The sequence below is a fragment of the Pyrgilauda ruficollis genome, unplaced genomic scaffold (genome assembly GCF_017590135.1).
Source record: "Pyrgilauda ruficollis isolate IOZ18807 unplaced genomic scaffold, ASM1759013v1 scaffold4, whole genome shotgun sequence".
Classification (NCBI taxonomy): Eukaryota; Metazoa; Chordata; class Aves; order Passeriformes; family Passeridae; genus Pyrgilauda; species Pyrgilauda ruficollis.
Window position 1 is genome coordinate 12,953,779 of NW_024525489.1, and position 20,705 is coordinate 12,974,483.

General features: G+C 39.7%; 1 protein-coding gene across 1 annotated transcript in view; it reads right to left on the reverse strand.

Annotated features, from left to right (window-relative positions):
* PLD5 (phospholipase D family member 5) overlaps window positions 1–8,901 on the reverse strand; it is a 166,058-nt gene extending 157,157 nt beyond the window's left edge. The window contains exon 1 of the mRNA XM_041477187.1: window positions 8,716–8,901. Within this exon, the coding sequence (XP_041333121.1) occupies window positions 8,716–8,901 (186 nt within the window). The remainder of the gene's footprint in view (window positions 1–8,715) is intronic.
* Between the last annotated feature and the right edge of the window lie 11,804 nt (window positions 8,902–20,705).

A 20,705-nucleotide genomic window follows, 5' to 3' on the forward strand; every position in this document is an offset into this window, starting at 1 on the left:
TGTCAAGCAAGCAGCAGCACACGTGCTGGATTTGACTGCTCAGGGAACATGGATCCCAGCAGACACTTATTGCCTAGCAGAGATAGATCCTCAGGCAATCTACTTTTGTTCCCAGAAACTGTGAGGGGCAAGTTGAAAACAACTTGATTGTCCACTCAGACTACACAATCTTACAGACATTAGAGAACTGTCACTGCATGGGAAAATGAATGTTACACTTTTTCACTCTACCAGCTGTCACCTAGGAGTGCAAAATCTTTAAAAATTGCATCCAAATTTCATTTTAAGAAACCTCTTTTCAGACTCTGAAATACAACAGAGGAGCTATTTGGTGTATATGGATATATGGACCTTGTAAGACATTAGCAGGATGCCTATTTTTTTCCTCTCAGTAATGAAACTATAAAAAGGCATGGAAATCAGACCTGAAATAATGTTACAAAAAAAGCAAAGCAAGAGGTGGGCTGTTAGAAACCCACTACTTGTGCCTCAAGAAAACATTCCATCAGGGGAGATAGATCTAGAGAGTCTATTGCCAGCGCAGGACTTGTTCAGGAACAATGAAGAGTATATGATTTCCCATTGTGAACAGCAATAAAGCAAGGTTTATTAATCACTGGCATGAGCTGGCCAGTTGTTACCAGACTATCAAAAGGATGGAAAAGTTATCTTATCTTCAGTATTTTAGCATTCCTGCTTATGGAATGGAAGAAGGCCTAAGCTAAACACACAACCAGTCATAGCACATAGCTTCTTTGGCATCGTCTACAGACGGTGAACTGATAGCATCTGTGAGGAGATATTCATGAAGCATAATTTGCCCAGTGTTATAAATACTGCTACTACCCTTAGGTGTGTTACAGTCAATGGTCAGCTTCAAGACCAAATCACTGAAGACTGCAGAGTATTTAGTTGTGTAACAGACAAGGAGATTAAGTTGCAAGTTTCTGCAGCTCCTTTTTCAAAATGCTTAAACAAGAATGGTAAATGCTGTTAAAATAAACTATGACAGTAGCAAAAAACTAATTTGGATTTTCCTTAATTCTGGTAGCACTAGGACAAGCAAAGTAGGGGAAAGCACCTTTCCTACACATACACTGAAGTTAACATCTGGAAGAAATGTAGACTAATATATATGGGTTTTTTTCAGAAACCAGAAATCTTCATTTCTAAGAAGTCTTGAATGGGCTGAACTGAATTATAAATTAATTTCTATATGCATATAGAAATTAATTTTAAGAGCAACTTTGAAACTTTATTGTGTATTCCTGTGCAACTACATAGTCAGACACTATAAATTAAGCTTGTTACAGCCAATGTGCCTCTCAAATATTTTAAATTTAGCTTTAGAGATTTGGACTTTGAAAGTGACTGATGTTGAAATCATCAGAACTGATGCGTTAAATTAATGCAATGTTGAATGGTTTTCTCATACACCAGAAAAAGAAGAGCTGCTCCTAGGATTAGTGTATTTGGTTTACATGCCTAGGTTTTGGGGGGCGAGGAGACACTGCAGAGGTGGCCTCTGTGAGACCACTGGCTGCCCCGTGCAGGCCACTGCCAGTTCCAGCTGGCTCCATGACAAACCTGCTCTTTGCCAAAGCTGGACCCATCAATAGGACTGGCTGGTGCCTCTGTTGCCAACACATATGAGGAAAAAAAAAAAAAACCTGCTGTCCAGGAGCTATGGGAGAGGAGCAAGAAAAATGTGAGAGAAACAGTCCTGCAGACACCAAGGTCAGTGAAGGAGAACAGCAAGGAGGCACACCAGGTGCTGCAGCAGGGATTCTGCTGCTGCCCACAAAGAGAGCAGGCTGTCCCGCTGCAGCCCATGGAGAGCCACACCAGAGCAGGTAGAGCAGCTATCCACTGCAGCCCCTGCCAGAGCAGGTGGATGTGCTCTGAAGGAAGCTGTAGCCAGTGAAGAACCCACAAAGGAGCAGGAAGTGCAGTGCAGCCCATGGGAGGGCCCATGCTGGAGCAGTCCATTCCTGGAGTGCACCCCATAGAGAGGACCCACACTGGAAGGTTTTGAAGAGCTACAGTTTGTATGGAGGACCCACACTGGAATAATTTGAGAGGGACTATATCCCATGGCAGGGATCCCCCACCACATCAGGGAACTGTGAAGAAGAAGGAGTGACGAAGTGTTATGAATTCACTGCAGCCCCCATTTCCCAATACCCTGTGCCCCTCAGGGGGTTGAGGGGAAAGAGGTTGAAGATTCAGGAACAAAGGACTGAAGCTGAGCCTGGAAAAATGGGGGGAGGAGAGAAGGTGATTTTAGTCTTATCCTTGTTTCTCACTATCCTATCCTATATTTAATTGGAAAGAGAAATGAAATTTTCCCTAAGTTGAGTGGTTTGCCTGTGACAGTAATTGGTCATCTCTCCATCTTTATCTCAAGCTACAGGATTTTTTATCTCATGTTCTCCTCCTGTCCTGTTGAGGAGGGGGAGAGAGTGGCTTGGTGGACAGCTGGCAGAAAACCAAGGTTAACCCACTGTGACTAAAAAGAGAAAAAAAAACCTATTAGGTATCATATTTTCACTGCTTTGCAATACGAAATTACTTTTGTGTGTGGTAACTACAGTAACAAATTACTCAGCATTTGAAATTCCCCATACTACTTTCAAAAGAAAACATTTTATATTTTTTCCTCTCTAAAATGTTATTCAGTATCTCCCAACACTGCTCAATTATTTTGGTCCCCTTTTTCCACTTTTCTGAACATTTATTTTCTCTAATTATGTTTGTCTACAAAACATTACTGGAGAAAGACACCTGCAAGGAAATCAGCATTTGAACATAAAAATTCCCCTCCACACACAGTCTGTCAGCAGTGAAGTAAACTGCATGCTACTACTTCAGCAAGAGTCACAACTCATGCTAAGTACCACTGCTCCAGGCAGGCAATCCACATACCAGTCTCCTGTTGAGAAAAAGCCCAAATCCCTCTAACTCAATTGAGTTTGTTCCTTTGGTTTTAATGACAAAATCTAAATATAGATATCCATCTCCAGGACCAGACAAACATTTGGAATTATAATCTGCAACCACACTACCAAAAAGCTTCAAATATTGGAAACTAACTCTGTAGAACCCTCTGAATTGTCCCCATCTATGTACCTTCCTACATGGCACAAGTCATGCACTTTGGTATCTAACATTATTGCAGATGACAAATTATTTATACCTGCCTATTGCAAAAGATCTGACAACTGCACCAAGCACAGCATCGCTGGTCAGGGAAGGCAGGGGATTGTGCTGCAGCCTGACCTCGAGTGCTGTGTGCAGCTCTGGGTGCCACAATATAAGAAAGACATAAAGCTCCTAAAGTGAGTCCAAAGGAGGGCAACAAACATGGTGAAAGGCCTGGACGGAAAGCCATAAAAAAGTGGCTGAGGTTGCTTGATTGTTCAGCCTGGAGAAGACTGAGGAGAGACCCCACAGTCATCTACAAATTCCTCATGAGAGAAAGTAGAGGAGCAAGCTCTTTTCTCTGGGGACCAGCAACAGGACCTGAGGGAATGGCTGGAAGTTGTGTCAGGGAAGGTTTAGGTTGGATATTAGATAAAGGTTCTTCTCCCAGAGGGTGGTTGGACTGGAACTGGCTCCCCAGGGAAGTGGTCACAGCACCAGCCTGACAGAGTTCTACAAGTGTTTGGACAACACTCTCAGGTACTTGGTGTGATCCTTGGGGTGTTCTATGCTGGACCAGGAGTTGGACTCATAGATGACTCCTGTGAATCTCTTCCAAATCAGGATAGTCTGTGATTCTATGAACTCATTTAACTCAAAAGAAGACATGTGTTTGCATTTATTTCAAGACTAGGGCTGTTTTGGGAATATGGGAATGCTTTTTGAATTCTGATTTATAACCTTGCATTATTCTTCCTTAAACTGAAGCCACTGCCACTGTCCAGCAACTGATTTGGCTTCACTGGGGTCTACTCCTGCTATGTGCTTCATATCAAGCTATGTCCACCTTCTCTGTTTAGGTATTGAAGACTATAGCTATGCACACAGTGTCTTCTGCATCCTTCTGGAGATTACAAATTTGTCTTCTGACATTTAACATTAGTGATAATTTTAATGCAAGAGCAGAAATGCACTTGGAAACTGTCCAACAAAGCTTTTATTAAGGATTTCCAATATCATAAAAAAAAGAAAAGAAAAACAAAAGCTGCCTAGCAGACTTACTAATTTTTGAATAATAAAAATTAATTGGCAAAATGGGATTTGGAATTTCAACTTTTATAAAGGTATTATGACAGGTGAATTAAAGCTGTATTTTATTTATTATTTGCTTGTGCAGCTCTGAAAAATATTCTGGCTACGCTTGTCAGGCACTTTTGTAAACTGTCTTAAGCCTAACACTTGCATATTAGATATCTGCCTCTTCTGCCAAGTGACACTGCTATCCCTGTACCTCATGGCCACTTTTCTCCCTGGGCAGCAATGCTGCCAAAGGCATAGCAGTGTGCTGTCCAACAACATCAACTGGTCAAATAACAGCAAGAGCACTTAGAATCGGAAAATCCCAACACTGCCCTTGCTGCTGATCAGATCTTCAATTTAAAAAACCCAAAAAAATGATGCAATAATTGTCAATAACTTCTCTTAATTATGATTCTTCAAAAATAACAGACTGAGGATTGCCAGGAAATAACACTGTCCTAATGTCAGGTCTCCCCAGAAGTTAGTTTTGGACCAGTTTCTTAAAAGAGAATTTTTAAAATCTTTTAACATAATTAAGCAAATAATTAAATTTAGACATTATTAGAGAAAGACTACCACTACATCCTTGAGAATGAATACTTGTATTTGTCAAAAACAAATATATGCTTGAAGCATTTCTCTTGTACCTTAGAAAGAAATCTGTTCAGTTTGAACCTTTTATTATCAAAAATTAAGTTCTCTAGAATTCTTTGCTGAGGTACCAGGAAAGCAGCTATTCAATAACTGTCATTACTGTGGGATGCAGGGACATGATGGAGAGCTGCTGCAAATTAAACCAGACCCAATAACTCCTATCAGCCAAAGCTTACCACATGAGCTACTTTTTCCCAATCCCTACCTCCTCCTTCACAATTAATTTAAAAAGGCACCAGACAAAGAGAAAGAAACCAACAAATTAAAAAAAACCCATTATGCAAGGAAGAATTTAAGAATATTTCACTCATCTGTTTTCTCCAACACTTCCAATACCAGGGAAACAATTTTACTAAGAGGCACAAGGAACTAGTTGAAGCAAATACATGGAATCTGAACAATTTCAGCTCTGCAGGAATTTCAGGCAAACATCACTAAGGCCATATCTACAGTTGGAGTTCCCCACATCTCTTGTAAATTCCTCCATTAACAGTATGGCTCTTCAGCACACTGGGTACAGCATGCATGTACCTGAGGCCTCACTTCAGCAAAAACTCCTCACTGGGCCTTCAAACATGTTGCAGCAAATTAATTTAATCTTAAATTCAGCATCTGAGTTCTCAAAAGAACAGAGGTGGGTTGTGTTCAAATCTTTTATAGTACAAGCTGTGTTGCTGCCACTTGGAAAAAGAAAACCCTACAAAAACAGCTAGCCAATGAGCCACACTATATTAAGATCCATTTGAAGAACAATTAATTAGCAAGACACCAGTAGGATGTTACAGATTTTTACTTCCTCTATGGTCAGCCAATAATTAAATATTGATCAGTTTTAAAGAAACCAGATCATATTTGTGCATCTGAACTTGTCCTGTGCTTTCAGAAGAGATAAAACAGTTGAATTTTGAACCTCTTTACCATACTCTTGAACCTCTTTATCACAGTCCTCAACTTGACATCTGTATAAGAAAAAGCCTAAAACAAACCAAAAACCACAACACCAAACCCCACAACTTTGCTGCAGTTTTGAGATCTAGAAACAAACTGTTTCTATATTTGAGAATCTTTTTACATAATTTGATACAAATTGGCTTCAGAAGGTGTTTTTTAACTCATCAAACTGGATACAGATTAGTAAGTGTTGCACATGATTAAGTTAGGCTATTCACTTCGACAAAAAGTCAGTATAAAATACCTACTGTGGCCTACAAGGTCTTACTGTAAGTAATGAACAAAATGTGCTGGCCCAATTTCATCCCTGTTACAACAGAAATCAATTTAAGAAATCATTTCAATGAAGCAAAACTCAATCCCCTCCACAATACTGAAAGAGTACATGTGAAATTTCAAAATCTGTTCATGTGTACCTTGACTTGCACTCACTATATACTCTATACCCCTCTTCTGCCTAGCCTGTCATTGTACAGCATCAAGTCTGTGATTATATACTTTTAAATTCAGTGCCTCCATGAATGCTCACTCCCTGGATTTTGATTTTCTTTGTAGGTTTCAAATAACATTATTATCTCAGAGGGAGCTGTAATGAAATGTTATGCAAACTTTGTGAGGTGGATGGACGATATGAATATCTTCATTATTGGCCATAAGCGATCGTATGACAATGAGTATCCCATTCAAAATGATGCATCTCAAAGTAATTGGTTTGTCTCCTGGAGTGGAAGAGTGGAGTGTAGGAAATAACTTCTCTTGCAAGAGAACACTCAAAACTCTCAAAAATTCATCTGAATACAAAAAATAACAACCTTGCTCTAAAACTGTATAAGCAAAATAGAATTTATAATTAAATAGACATTTTATTTATATTCATGCAATAGCCTATCTGTTAAACACTCATGAGTAATGCAGTTGCCTTAAACCATAAAAAAAGTATTTTCATGTATCTACCATTAGCATATCAGTGTACTTTGGGGTAGTCAAAATAAGTGTAAATTAAATAAATATTTTATTGGAGGCAAGGGATATCAATGCTCCAATTTGTTTCTCTTTGCATTGTTTAAATAGGCTGTGGGAGTAAAAATAACTGGATCAACGAGAGGGAAACCCCCAGAAGAACACGCATTACAGATTACAGAGAAAGCTTTTCACACAAATGCTGCAGGGATATTGAAGACTGCTTTTGTGACAAAATACTGACTTAATAAAAATAATAATAACCCCCAGGAACAACAACAACAACCAAAAAAAAAAAAAAAAGGCAACAAAACCACACACAAAATAAAGGTTTTGCACTTTCAATCTTCAGGCAAGTTAAAGGCTATTTTCTTTCTTCCTGCTAATATTGTGGTAAGGTTTAATATACAGGTATCTGACCATTCAGCTACCAGATATCAAACTGTTGACAGATTAATCCACACTGCAATTAATAATTATTCATTTGATCACAGATATCAACATGTAGCAAAATCTGTTACAAAAGACACAGCTCAGATTTCTGTGCTTTCGATGTTTTAGCTGTACAAAGATAAGGCACTGACCTTTATTCTTGATTGACAATGGGAGAATACTTCAACTACAAGCTTACTACTGAAGCCTTGTCAGTGTGAAGAATCACAAAATTGTGTTAAAAGGCAGACAGAATTCAGTACCTTCCTCAACATTTGAAATGTGATCTTTCCAAAAGACCATCAGTTCTTGTCATTTCCCCGGAAGTATAAGCAAGTCAAGTTTGAGATTTCACTAAGAGGGATAAAATACTCTCTGCAGGTTAGGGGGAAGAGAGGGTTACAGTCTATGAACTACTTGGTAAAGGACCTTCTTTCAGGTTTCCTCTTCAAAGGACTCTACTATGCCATCTAGGATTTTCATGTAATAAAGACAATTTATCCTTCTTATCAGACCATTTCTATTCAAAGAGACTTGAGGTGGCTGTACCAGAAGAAATATTTTCCTGTACCTCTTGAAGTCAATGTGACTGTGATTGCAAATTACTCACTAATGTAAAGAACAGCAGACTGTTGCATTATGCAAGCCCATCCACATTCTTTTGCATCCCTGTAAATGCAGCCACTTCCCTGTCTTGATTGTACTGTACACTCTAACAATGGGTTTCACCTAATAAGCTATTCAGGAAACTTACATAGCATGCAGGTCATCTCAATCCATTTCCTTGCTGTTACAAGTAACATGAAGAATGCTTTCAAACATCATCTGAGACAGGAACACTTTGAAGCACCTTAAATTCTCATAAAATATTCACTAGAGCTATCCACAATATCAGTCTTATTGTGGCCTCAAACACATTTAAGTCATGTACTACTGCTGCAGCAAGAAAAGTCTTGAAGGAAATCTCTACCCCACGTAGGTAGAGCATGTTCAAAGTCCCATGCATGGAGAAGGAAAAGATGGGGGAGGGGGAGGATGAAAATTACATCTAAAATTTAAAACAAAACAAACAAACAAAAACCCAACCACCAGTTCTTTTAGCTATTCTAGAACTGCATTATAATCACCGTGAGATAAATGTTCTAACCTCCATCTGCACCATCCCAATCTTTTTCCTCCCACATCAGTGCTGAATTTGCTGGAGTAGAAGAAGGAATCAGCCAAGAATGTTAAAAAATATTTCCAGTTAGAAGGATACTTGTAAGTAGTTTGGAACAGTACTGACATCCCATTTATCTCAGATCTGACCACTATGGGACCTCTAAATAGCTCCTTTCTCTATCATTTGGGAAATGCCATGCCCAACTACTGGAGCAACACTTTTCTTCTGGAGTCCCAGCTGACAGATAGCCTAACAGAGTACATAGACAGAGGTCCAGAAATAAAAATAATAATAAAAAAATTTTAAAAAGTGGGGGGATAAAGAAGCTGGCTTACGTGCTCCAGTTTGTCTTTCCTCCTCAGCCAGACACTGGCACTGTAGTCCTGCTGCTTGACAGTGCTGTAGAAGTTCGCACCTACTCTGGTGAGGCTTGGGGAAGGCTCCCTGGGTCTGCTCTTCAGCCTCATCTGCTCGAAGCCCTCATGGGGGGATGAGGAGAGCCAGTCATGCCTGACTTCCATCTTGACATGACAAGGCAAAGTCCAAGGGGAAAAAATCAGAAGAAATCAAGAAATTAAGAGGTACTAAACGAAGATGGTCCAAAAAGGGACAGAATGGGAGAAGAAGAAAGAGAAGGAAATCAAAAAACCCCTTAAAACCAGAAAATGGTAAGAGAAGGGGGAGACAAGCAGAGATAAGGTAGGAGTGGAGGGAGAAAGAAAGGAAGGCTGCAGGTACGAGAGAGGAGCGGGCTGGGAGAGATGAAGGGGCACTCGGGAAAGAAGACGCTCCAAGATGCCGCTGCTTGTTGCCCTGGCCGCCAGGAAGCTGCAGTCCAGGACCGACGCAGCGGGAAGCGGCAGCCTGCGGCTCTGCCCGGGACGGAGGCGAGGGGCGGCGCGGCCCCGGCAGCCGAGGCCGGGCGGGGCTGCCGCCTCCAGCCCGCCTGCAGGTTGGCGCAGTGGAGGGGCCGCCGCCCGCCTGGGGATGAGCCCGGCTCCGCCCCCGCCTCCCCTCCCCGCAGCCACCTTCGGGGGAGCAGCCAGCGGCACGGGAGAGCCCCTTCCTTTTGACAGGAGCGGCCGCCGCCGCCCTCCTGGGGCCCCCCGTACCCCTGGGGAAGTTGTCTCGTCTGCTCTCCCCTCGTCCCGGCGGCACCGACCCACCCGCAGCCCGCCGAGGGCTGGGCGGCCGCTTGCCACTCCCTCTCCTGGAAGCCTTTGTCCGATCTCCCCACGGCGGAGCTCCCGGGGCCGCCGCCCGCTGCCCTGCCCAGCCCATCCCGGGGTGGGCTGTGCCCCTCACCCCGCCCGGCCCCGCCGCGGCCAGCGGGGGATGCGGGGCTGCGGCCGCCGGGGCCACCGCGGGGCCTCTCCCGCAGCACCTCGCCGTCACCGCGTCCCCTCCCTCCCTGGGCAGGGGCTCACGGTTCTCTCGGGCGTAACCAGACCGAGCTGCCGGCCCTTTCGCCGGGGCAGCCAGGAGCGCACCTCGCCTGACCAGAAGGAGAAAGCCCCGGCTCGGCTCCGGTCCGGGTCCGAGTCCCGCCTGGAAGCCCCCGCCGCCGCAGCGACTCAGCCGGCACCAGACCTCAGGAATCGAACCTCTTCTGTGGTCCCGATGGACAGGGTCGCTGGGATGCCCACATTCGTAGATCCCTGGCATCTAGGATTTCTCTCATAAAATAAAAAGACCTTCTAGGGTGGTTTCTATAGTCCGCTGCCACCTCTTTTAGTAGAAGTTGATGTGTGTTGCTATTTAGCTCAAACGTGTTTCAGCAGAAAAAAGGACTTTCCTTTTTCACACTATGAAAAGCCACCTCGCTAATTGCCCACACACTCTGTAAAGCTATATTAGGCATAGACAAGAAAACTTTCTCACACTGCGTATCAAGAAATATTTACTGGAGCTCAGAACAACATTTCAGTTTCCTGGTCAATATTTGTCATCGGGCAAGTGTTTGCATATATTCCAGTCCTTTGGAAATAGGTGACTCTGAGTATGTATGACTGATACATCAGCATCTGCAGATTTATTTTTTTTTCCCCTGCTACACAACTACACTGATGTCGCTATTCTGATAAAGGGATGCTGAACTAGAGGTCTACACTCGAATGCAATTAACTGATAATAGCTTTTGAATGGTAAAGAAGTTCAACCAGACAAATTTCTGCGAAAATTACAGCAGAGCCCTCGGCTAATCACTTGATCTACAGAGTGCTACTTCCGTCTGATGAAAAAGTAAATTTAAAATATCCTTATGATTAGATTTAAGGTTTATTACTGTAAAATAACAACCAGAAACCAGACAGATAATTAATTTTTTCCTGTCAAGATTCTAAAGATAAGACAAAACTCACATCACAACTCATAATTGAGGATTATTTATAATAGATAATAGTAGTATATTTGTGAAATACTGGAAAAATAAACTCAACAGTAGCAGAGGTTTGATAGGAACATAAATTACAGCATCTTCCTCTAAAACTAGAAACAAAATTTCAAAATCCTTACCTAAATAATACTACAAAAATGAGTGTAACAAAATGCTAACAACCAGAACCATCAATATTATATACTTTTCACTCACCAGTATAAAGGACTTGTAGTTTTCTTTCTATTAACTTTCTAGTTTCTTCAGTTAGGAAATGTAGGTATTTCCAGGATTGTCAATACAGCCTCAAAACACCTGGATCAAGAAAGAGACCTATGTGATCCTGCTGCATGCAGGACACACTGGAAGTCACTGAGATTTAATGTATGGCACATCTCAGCTGCAGCAGTTTTAAGCTCACACAGAATAACTTGATTAGAGATCTGCTGAACTGAACTTGAGCTGCAGATGCCCATTTAGGAATTCTATATGCTCATACATGCACCTATTCCCAAAGGACTGGAATAAATGCATACATTCAGTCAGAAGAAAGGAAAAGAAGGGAAAACAAAAGATCCTCTTTGTTTCTTCAAATACATAATATCCCAACAGGTGTACGTATACATACATGTATATATAGCGTTCTTGTAAAACTGCATGTGCAATAAATCAGGAGAGCCTGCTTTATGCTGCTTTTGCATAAGAATTTTCACATTGTTTCTCTAGCAGTACATGAAGCACTTCAACCTTTTCGTCATCCTTCTGATCTTTCTTGGTTTTGCTGCTTGCAAATATTCATAAAGAAGTTGTTAGTGTCACTTTGCAGTTGCCCCCTGCTTTGCCCCCCATCCCTTAATACTGTAACAGAATCAATGTGCCACTGTACTTGAGTACAAGGCATTGTCTCATTCCCCCATATGTACTGCATTAAGGCTTTTTAGTTAGCAATTGGGTAGGGTTAATTTATCCTACCTTCCCTAGCTGCACTACCAGCAGAGCTTCTCAACTGCCAGAGGAATGTCTTTCTGCCTATCCAGGACAGCCAGATAATGGAGTCCTAAAGTTGCTTTTAGTCTCTAGGCTATGAAGAGAGAGTTTGCTCCTCTTTCCAAACACCCTCTTTGACATGTAGGTGTGCTGCTTTCTACTACTACTACTGCCAACATTATTATTATCTCAGTCCTACTCTCACTAGGAATGAGAGAGAAAAGGCAAAAAAAGAAGCCTGGAAAAAGTCTGTTAAAATCATGCGAACAAGCTGTGCTTGCTAAGCCTTTCTTGCTTGCTGACCCCAAGCAGAAAAGATTTCTAGTGGGAAAACATAATCTAATGACTATAAATTATTGTGTTTTCATAAAAATTTTACTCAGGCAAAGTAATAAGCTAAGAATACAATGTCAGTCCCTAGTGAATACGTGGTTATTAATCTAATTTGAAAAGAGTAAAGAACTGTTTTCCAGATTTCGTGTTCCAGTTTATTTCCAGGTTAGATCTATGCAATCCCCCCCCCCCAGTTTTGTTCAAACAACCACAAGCATATCAACCAACTTAATTCAAAGATAATTCAACTCATTAAAATTCAATCAGTTCTGTAGTAGATAAGCAATTCCAGTTGGCTGTATGAGCTGGATTAAACTGCTGTCTTTCTCTTCCACGCAATTTTCAGAATTACCCAAACACCTGCTCCTGTCAAGGCCCTTTGCTTCCATACCCAGATGACTATAGCAGCAAGGATGACTGAAATTACAAACATCACACTTATATAATTAGCAATAGATGCAAGTCATGCATATAATTCATTATATGATTTTACCTTACCATGGTTCAGGTTAGAATTTTCTTCAATTCGCTGCCCATCTTATCAAGATTCAGAGGAACTCCTTTAAAGCAATCTACAGAATTTTCCATTTTCTATACCAACAGGATGAATGCTGTAGGGGGCAGAGTTAACTCAGGCCAATACAAAGAAAATTAGGATATAAGTGGAAACATGTAGGTAGGGCTTCAACAGATTTACTTTTTTAAAAAGACAGCTTCTATTTCTTCCAAAAAATATTATCTAGATAAGTTTTAAAGGACCTTTTCCCTGTGCTCCAGCTTTCTAAACACATTTTTTTTAAATGAAGGGGTTCTAGCAATTCAACATATCTACAAGAACCTTAGACATTTTATCAGCAAATGGCATATACCTAAAACTATAAAAACTCCTATAGCAAAACTTTATTTTGGTTGCATAGCAATACTTGCATGCATGCACCTGTAATAGATTCAAAGCCTCCTTACAAAGTACTAATTTCTAATGCAGAGCTGGGCTGCACACAAGCACTGACCCACTTTTTAGAATATACCACACCTGACCAAAACAGCAGGTAGGAATTGCCTTGCAGGCTTCAGCTGCTGTCCAGTCAGAGGGCTGTGACTGACACCAGCTCCAGTAGCAGTGCTGGGCCAGGCAGCCGGGTGGGAAGGGAACTGTCACCTGCTTACCCAGCTCAGCCTAATTTGCTTTCTCATCTAGGAATTGACAAAAACACTCAAATGGACAGATCTTTTTAACCTTCCAATAACACTGGCCTGTTCCCGATTAAATTAATCGTCTTTCAAACAATTTTTAGACTTACCAAAACACCAGCTCCTTCCTAGCTCCCCTAATTCATCAGCCTACAAAGAAAAACCCACTGCAGCAAGCTGTTTCCTCTATGCTGATATGCTGGCCATGTCTCCAAGCCTATCTGCTACTACATTCTGGAAGTAGCTGCCTATCATTGAAACATGGGTTTGCAAAAGGGAAGGACCAGAGAGGGGAAAATAAAAGAAAGAAAAAAGAGATTATTTTTTTCCCTTATAGTGCAATGTCCTACAGAGCCAAGCACAAGGTCAGAATAGTAAAAGTCACTAGATGTGCAGTAGGAAAAAAGTAAGAAAAAAGCTAGACTGCTACATTGAGATTTATAAATAATTTGTGCATTATTTCTTTGTCAAATCCTATGCAGCACAATATGAAACCTTTATACCTTTATCTTCAATTTTTGGACAAGAATTGCAGTTAGAAGTATGAAATGGGAGGGTCAAATCTAAAGTTAAGGGGAAATTTTGGAGTTGGAGGTGCTTCAGATTTCAGGTTATGAACATATCAGACACCTACCTCAGAAATAACATGGAAACATCATCTAATACTGATAATGTTCCCTGCTTTAGCCCTCTCTTTCTGAATTCAACTATTAACCAAACTCTTCTGTGTCTCTTGCATGAAATTTTAACCTCAAACTCTTTCTTCTTTTCATGATCTCTGATTCAAAATAAAAATCAGCAACAAACAAAAAAATCCCAAACCCCAAACAAACACAAAAAAAAAAAAAAAAACACAAAAAACCACACATAACAAACATAACAAACCCTAACACAGAACAACCATGTGTTAGGAACATCATTAGTCTTGAGACATCTCTTGTCTGTCAGATTTAGTTGAAATAAAGCATGTCCCAGAACACAGTCTGGGATTGACAGACAAATAGTATAATTACATAAACTTTGTTTGCTTTAGAAACCAAATAAAAAATGCCTGAGACATCAACTAATCCATCTTCCCTTTGAAACAAAATGTTATTCTATAAGTATCATCAAAATATCCACTTCACCTAGAACTCCAAGCCTAGAGTGTTTCTCCTGTGGCCTCCTTTTATCTCCATCTAACCTAAGAGGCTGCTAAACTGGTCCCTTGGATCTGTCATGAGCTGCATGGATACCAGCATGGACTGGGACACTCTCACTTTCACTAGGGATTGTGAGATAATATATATCTTCTATCTCAAACCAAATTCTGCCTTTGCCCTTTCCACTCTCCTTCATCCCTTCCCCCACACCCAAACATACATTGCTGAAGAACACTTTCAGTTCTGGGCCTCAATAATCTTGTCCAGACAAGATTTCATTTTGCACCTTAAAATAATATTCATTAGTGGTATACTTACTAACTGGGCCGAATTCTGTCCTCTATTCCACCTCTATGTCCCCACCGGAGTCATGAAACAAAAATAATTGCATAATGAACCTGTGACCAAGGGGCAAAATTTGGCCTACATTTCTTTAAAATAAATCTGTAGCAAGTAATAGGTGTGCACTTACGGTGAGAATGAGACTCTTTACATTTGTGTGAAGGGTCCTGGCTTTTTTTTTTTGTCTGTTTACTGGGCAGATTAACATCTATCTCAGCTTGGGTTTTTCATGCTGAATTTATCTGGTTGGTGCAGCTAAGTGCAATAAGCAGAATTCTGACAAGATCGGAGCTCTCGACGAGTCTTGCTCTGAAGTGAGTTGTTGAAATTGTTCCAGAGAAGCGGCAGTCAGCAGACAAAAAACACTGTAAAGGACAATGTTTTTAACAATTGTTCAGGGATAGAGGAATGCTTTTTCACTTCTATTTTCAACACATAATTTTTTGTTGATAACAAGGGATATATTCTTTACATCTGCATAATTTGAGGTGTAGGGAGGAACAGGTGAGAAAAAATTGAACAACCTTAGAATCATAGAATCATTAAGGTTGGAAAAGATCTCTAAGATAATTGAATCAAACCTTTAACACTTTGTTCACCAATTAACTATATCCCCAAGTGTCCTATCCACACACCTTTTGAATACATACCAGGTATGGTGATTCTGCCACTTCCCTGAGCAGTCTGTCCCAATGCCTGAATGCTACTACATAAACCAAAAAAAAAAAAAAAAAGTATGTAGAGAAAATAAAGAAACTTCAATTAGGGTATGGGGGATGTAAAACAAAGAGAAGGAAACATTAGTGAATATTCTTTTGAGGATGGATGGGTAGGGCAGTGTAAGGAAAGAACAGGCTCTAACATTAGCACTCTGAAATCTCCTATAAGTGTATTCTCACAAGGATTAATATGGTGCAAAGAAAGAAATTTATTTCAAAAAGATCAAAATAGCACAAAGACTTCTTCTTTTTTTTTTTTTTTTTTTTTTTTAATAGCAGAGTATCTCTGTAGTGTATGTTTCCACTTACTCAGCAAAATTTTCAGCACAAAAATTATTAAAACAGGAACTATCCAAAGACATATAAGACATTTTTTACTTACAAAATATTTTTCTACCATAAAAAAGTATACTTTCAAATAACCCTAACTTTTTTAACACAGAAATTTAATTTTCAATATATTCTGCCTAATTTTTGAAGATATTACTCTGAACTTAAGAGAATTACCTAAATTTTAACTGCCTTTTGGAAATTAGCTCCAAACTTTCTAAATAATATCAAACTGCAAGCTACACTATCAGAAGCTTTAACACAATGTGTTTTCTAACTGCAATAAAACTTAGAAGAAAAAATGGTTCATCTGCATTTGTGCCATCCTGTGTACTGTAAATACAGTTGATTTAAAACATTTTTCACTGAAGTGTTTATAAGCATTTGGATGGTGGCTTCCAGTGAGATACAGGTGAAATGGTCATTATTTGCTGAAATATTTTTCACTGAGGGAAAGCAGAAAGTTATGTCACAAAAGACATTTCTTCCCCACAAGAGTTATGTTGTGTTGCATCGGACATCAGACCTCCTTGTGACAAGAAAGATGTTTATTGGTGTGACAGCACCTAAAATAAGATAAAATAAGACCCACGAGGCAATATGATACATATTCTTTGACTACAAGCTTATCCTTGTTCCATGGCCCAACTGATCTGACAGCATTTGGGGTCGTTGTGCATGAATAAGACCAGCTACACACAGAAGAGCAAAGTTGGAGGACAATGTTCTCACATGGTTGGTGCAAGAAAGAAGAATTGACTGTGGCAGCCTGGATTTAGAGTGGTTTGAGTTACAGAGAATTATGTCCTTACAAATAAATGTATTTCATATAAAGCTTGACTGACACAGAAGATTGCCTACATGATTAACACTTCAGGACAAGTTTTCTAAAGGTTATTATTAATCAGTGCCTAGCATACATTATGGCTCAGGTACAATATAAAAAAATTACAGACACTGTCTCGTTCACATTTGCTGTGACAGAGATCTTGGGATTCTTTGTACAAGGTTTTGCATAGATATATTATAAGTGATACTCTCTGCCTCTTGAGCTTTCTATCTGAATAAACAAGTCAGAGATCAGAGAAAGAAAGGAAGCAGTTATTCCATTTTAGCAGATAAAATCTGAGATACAAAGAAGACATGCCAAAATTTATTAAGTAGTCTGTAAAAGACCTAAAGATTGAGATAAGACCTCCTGGAATTCATTCCACTCCTTAGCCAAAAAATGCACTATGGTTTTGTGCTAATGATTACACACTACAGAGGAAATTTCAGCCCAGTGGTTATGCAGTAAAGGTTTTCACTGTTTCTTTTCTAGGGCTTTGCTAACATAAGTACCAGCAAGGGTGTTGAAAATACCATAGATGTGCTGTCAAACAGGTATAGCCTCAACAGGACTTGGCAAATTCATTATGTGATGTTGACAGCTGCATTACAAACTCCTGATTACTTTACAACCCTGATGCTATTTCACAAAGTAACACAGAGTGAAGGAGAATTAAGGTACAGAAAAACAAAAATGCAGAATATGTCAACTGTTATTTGAAGGAGGTGGAAATGAATAACTATTGGTGCCAAATGCTAACAGGAAAAAACCCACTTGTAATAAGGTGATGATAAAAAGCAAGCAATGTGTACTAGTTTGTGGATTGTAACAATACAAGGAAAAAATAAAATTTCTCAGGAAAGTGCATCTACCTTCACAACAAAAATGAAGTGGATTCCTAGCACAAAAAGATTTACAGCTAGAGGGCTAGAGGGGTTTTTTACCAAAATAAATTAGTTCAAAGGAGGCAACGAATGCAAATACCAACAGTCAGGGTTAGGTTTTTCATTGGTATAGATTTCCTCATCTGGCTCAGCTTTGTTTCTTGATTTTACTGGGGACATGAGTCAAAGCTGCCAATATTCTGTCTCTTTTTCACCTCAAGAAGCAGTAGTTGGTTTGAAGATTGAAACATATATGTGTATAGTGTATCACATGAAATGAGAAAAATGGGGAAGGATGAATGATGTAGTCTTCTGCTCTGCCCTAAAACTAGTTTTCTTCCTCATACATATATTTCTGCTACATTTAACATATTCAAAAGGGGACATGGTGGAGCTGGCCAGAAAATCTGTTGGTTCATACTTAATTCTATCCATCTGAATACACACTGATTGTGCAGTTGTGTTAATGTGACCAAAGTGACCAACACTTTCCTGAATCATTGATGACTATGGTTCAGAAAGGACTGAATCTGTCTGAGATCCTTGGGATATAGGATAGTCTTACTTTCCGTAAACTTCTGGGGTCAGATTAGCATAAATAGACACAATACATTTGCCTTTAGAGCCACAGCTTCAAAGAAACACTCTTAGCTCATCCTCACTTTGCTGTACCCTCACTGGGAGATTGTACTGGAAGACAAAAGCTGAGTGAGGGAGCATGGATATTATCTCTGCAAGCAATGCTTCCTGCATTGTACCATATGGTTAGGCCCTTGTATGCAGAGCCAGGCAGAATCGCCATAGCTCCAACCTATCATAGCGACATGTAAGACATGTGAGATGTGCTCCTGCTGAACTTTGCTGACTTCTGGTACAAAATGTGTTTCGTTCTAATAAAATCCACAGGAAATGTATTCTAAGGGAAAAGTTCATTTCCCTCATAAACACTCTCGATAGCTTAAACCAAATAATCTTGAAATATTAAAATCCCTGTGAAGTCGGAAAACTGGCAAAGGAGGGACTGCAATCATCACAGTTTGTGTACTCTGCTTTAGAAAGAAAAAAATCCTTAGGGTACTTAAAATTAAAAATAATTAGAACTTTTTTCAAAGTCGAATTTTGATCATCTGTAAAGCCTGGAAATTACTGTAAATGTTCAAGCTATTGAATGTTGAAGTATGTATTACCCTTTCCTGAAAATTGTTGTGGCGCATATGATCCCTTTTTATACTGCACAAGAAGGATTCAGATAATCCCTAGATGCGTCACTAAGATTTTTTTCATGCAGAAAACATTTGCAATTGTGACAGTCCTGAGGAAAAGGTAGAAAAAAATTGATGCAGTGTAAGGTATCTTAGTATTTAGTAGGTATACTGGCTTGTTGCTGTTTGTTTTCCAGTTAATTTGCAGTACTCAACTTCCCTTCTGTAAAGTATTTAATTACCCTTATGTAATGAAAGTTAGAAGCTGAAAAACCTGAAGCAGTTACATAAATGCTTAAACCCATCAACCAAATTTATCAGGTGTTCTAGAATTTACCAATTCAAATTCTTGAAACATTATAGAAAATCAAAGTAAGGCCACTTTAGGGATCCTCTTTTAAGAGCTTTAATATGCTCCATGCTTTGGTAGAGAAGTAGAATTTACAAGGGATTGATTTTGTACCAGGAATGTGCTTTCTTGTAAAAACCCATCCACAACTGACCATGTTGTACTTCCCATTCACACAGTTTGCTCATTATGTACTTCTCAGAGTTCACATGAAATTCTAAGCAACTATATAGGTAAAGAATACCTGAATGTCACGTACCATGAAGAGTTTTCACAGGCTTCTTCTGTCTGTATTTCTTCTGAGGGGTTGGGAACCTCTTCCCAAAGATTCTCTCTTCTTGAACCTCTGTCTTAACAGCAAGGCATAAAAGACAGAAGAGTCCATTCAAAAAGGAAAGGAAGTTTAGAAATGGAATATTATTTCTGATAATGGGAACTGCAAAGTGGGAGTTAATTATGAGTGGCTTTCTAGGAATGAAGGCAGTCATGGGATTTTCACCAGAAGAGACAAGAGTTTGCTTTTAGAGAAGACTCAGGTTTGTCTTTCTGCAATCCAGTACATACTGTTTTGAAGCTATCCCATAAATGCTACATCCATCAAAGTATTGATCAAACATAAGTTCCTTCTGTTGGTTCCATAGCTACTTCTTAAAGAGCTTTCCCTGTAACTGACTTTAGGCAAATGTGGTACTGACTGGCTAGCACCACATCAAAATCAATAAACTAATCTCAGTATTATATAGAATCTCAGAATATCTTGAGTTGGAAGGGACCCATGAAGCTCATCAAGTCCAAATCCCTGCTCCTTGCAGGACTACCTAAAAGTAAACAGTATGGCTAAGTGTCATCCAGCTGCACCTTGAACCCTGGCAGGCTTCATGTTGTCACCACTTCCCTGGGAAGCCTGGTGATTCACCCTCTCACAGTGAGGGTGAGACATTTTCCTAATGTCCAGTCAGATTTTACCCTGATGCAGCTTCATTCCATTTCTTTGTGTCCTAATGCTGGTCACCAGAGTGAGGAGATCAGCACTTGCTCCTTTGCTGCCTGCCTTGAGGGTGTGTCTTAACTGAAGTGAGCCTGCAGTTATTATTAAGTCTGTTAATGACAGGGGGCCCAGTCTGAGCATGGCAAATGAAGAGGATGGACTAGCCTGAAGAGAATTGAGCAACATCATAGAACCTGGTAGCTGGATTCTGAGAAAAATGGACTAAGGAGTGAGCAGAGAGGCTGGGGAAAACAGTTTAGCATTTAGTTGTGTGCCTGTGATGTAATGATCTCCCTAAGCAGAGTTTCTTTATTCAAACTGTAATTAAACTTTTTAGTCCGCTATGAGGCATTCACAACTCAAGATAAGAATATCACCACTTACACTTGATTTTGAAATATCCCTCAACATTCATCTGATACACTTTAGCAGTATCATCTCCAAAAGAAGTACTAAATTCTGTAAAAGTTTTATATTCACTTTTCTTTACTAGCAATGCACAGAAGGAAACTTTAATATTTATTAATATGTTAAGGTAATCAATTTTGAACAATTCTTTACAGAATATTTTTTCAAAAATTAGGTTTTTAATAGCAATAAATATGTCTTCCAAATCTAATAAAGCAGTAAACCCATACAATTTCTTCTTGTAATA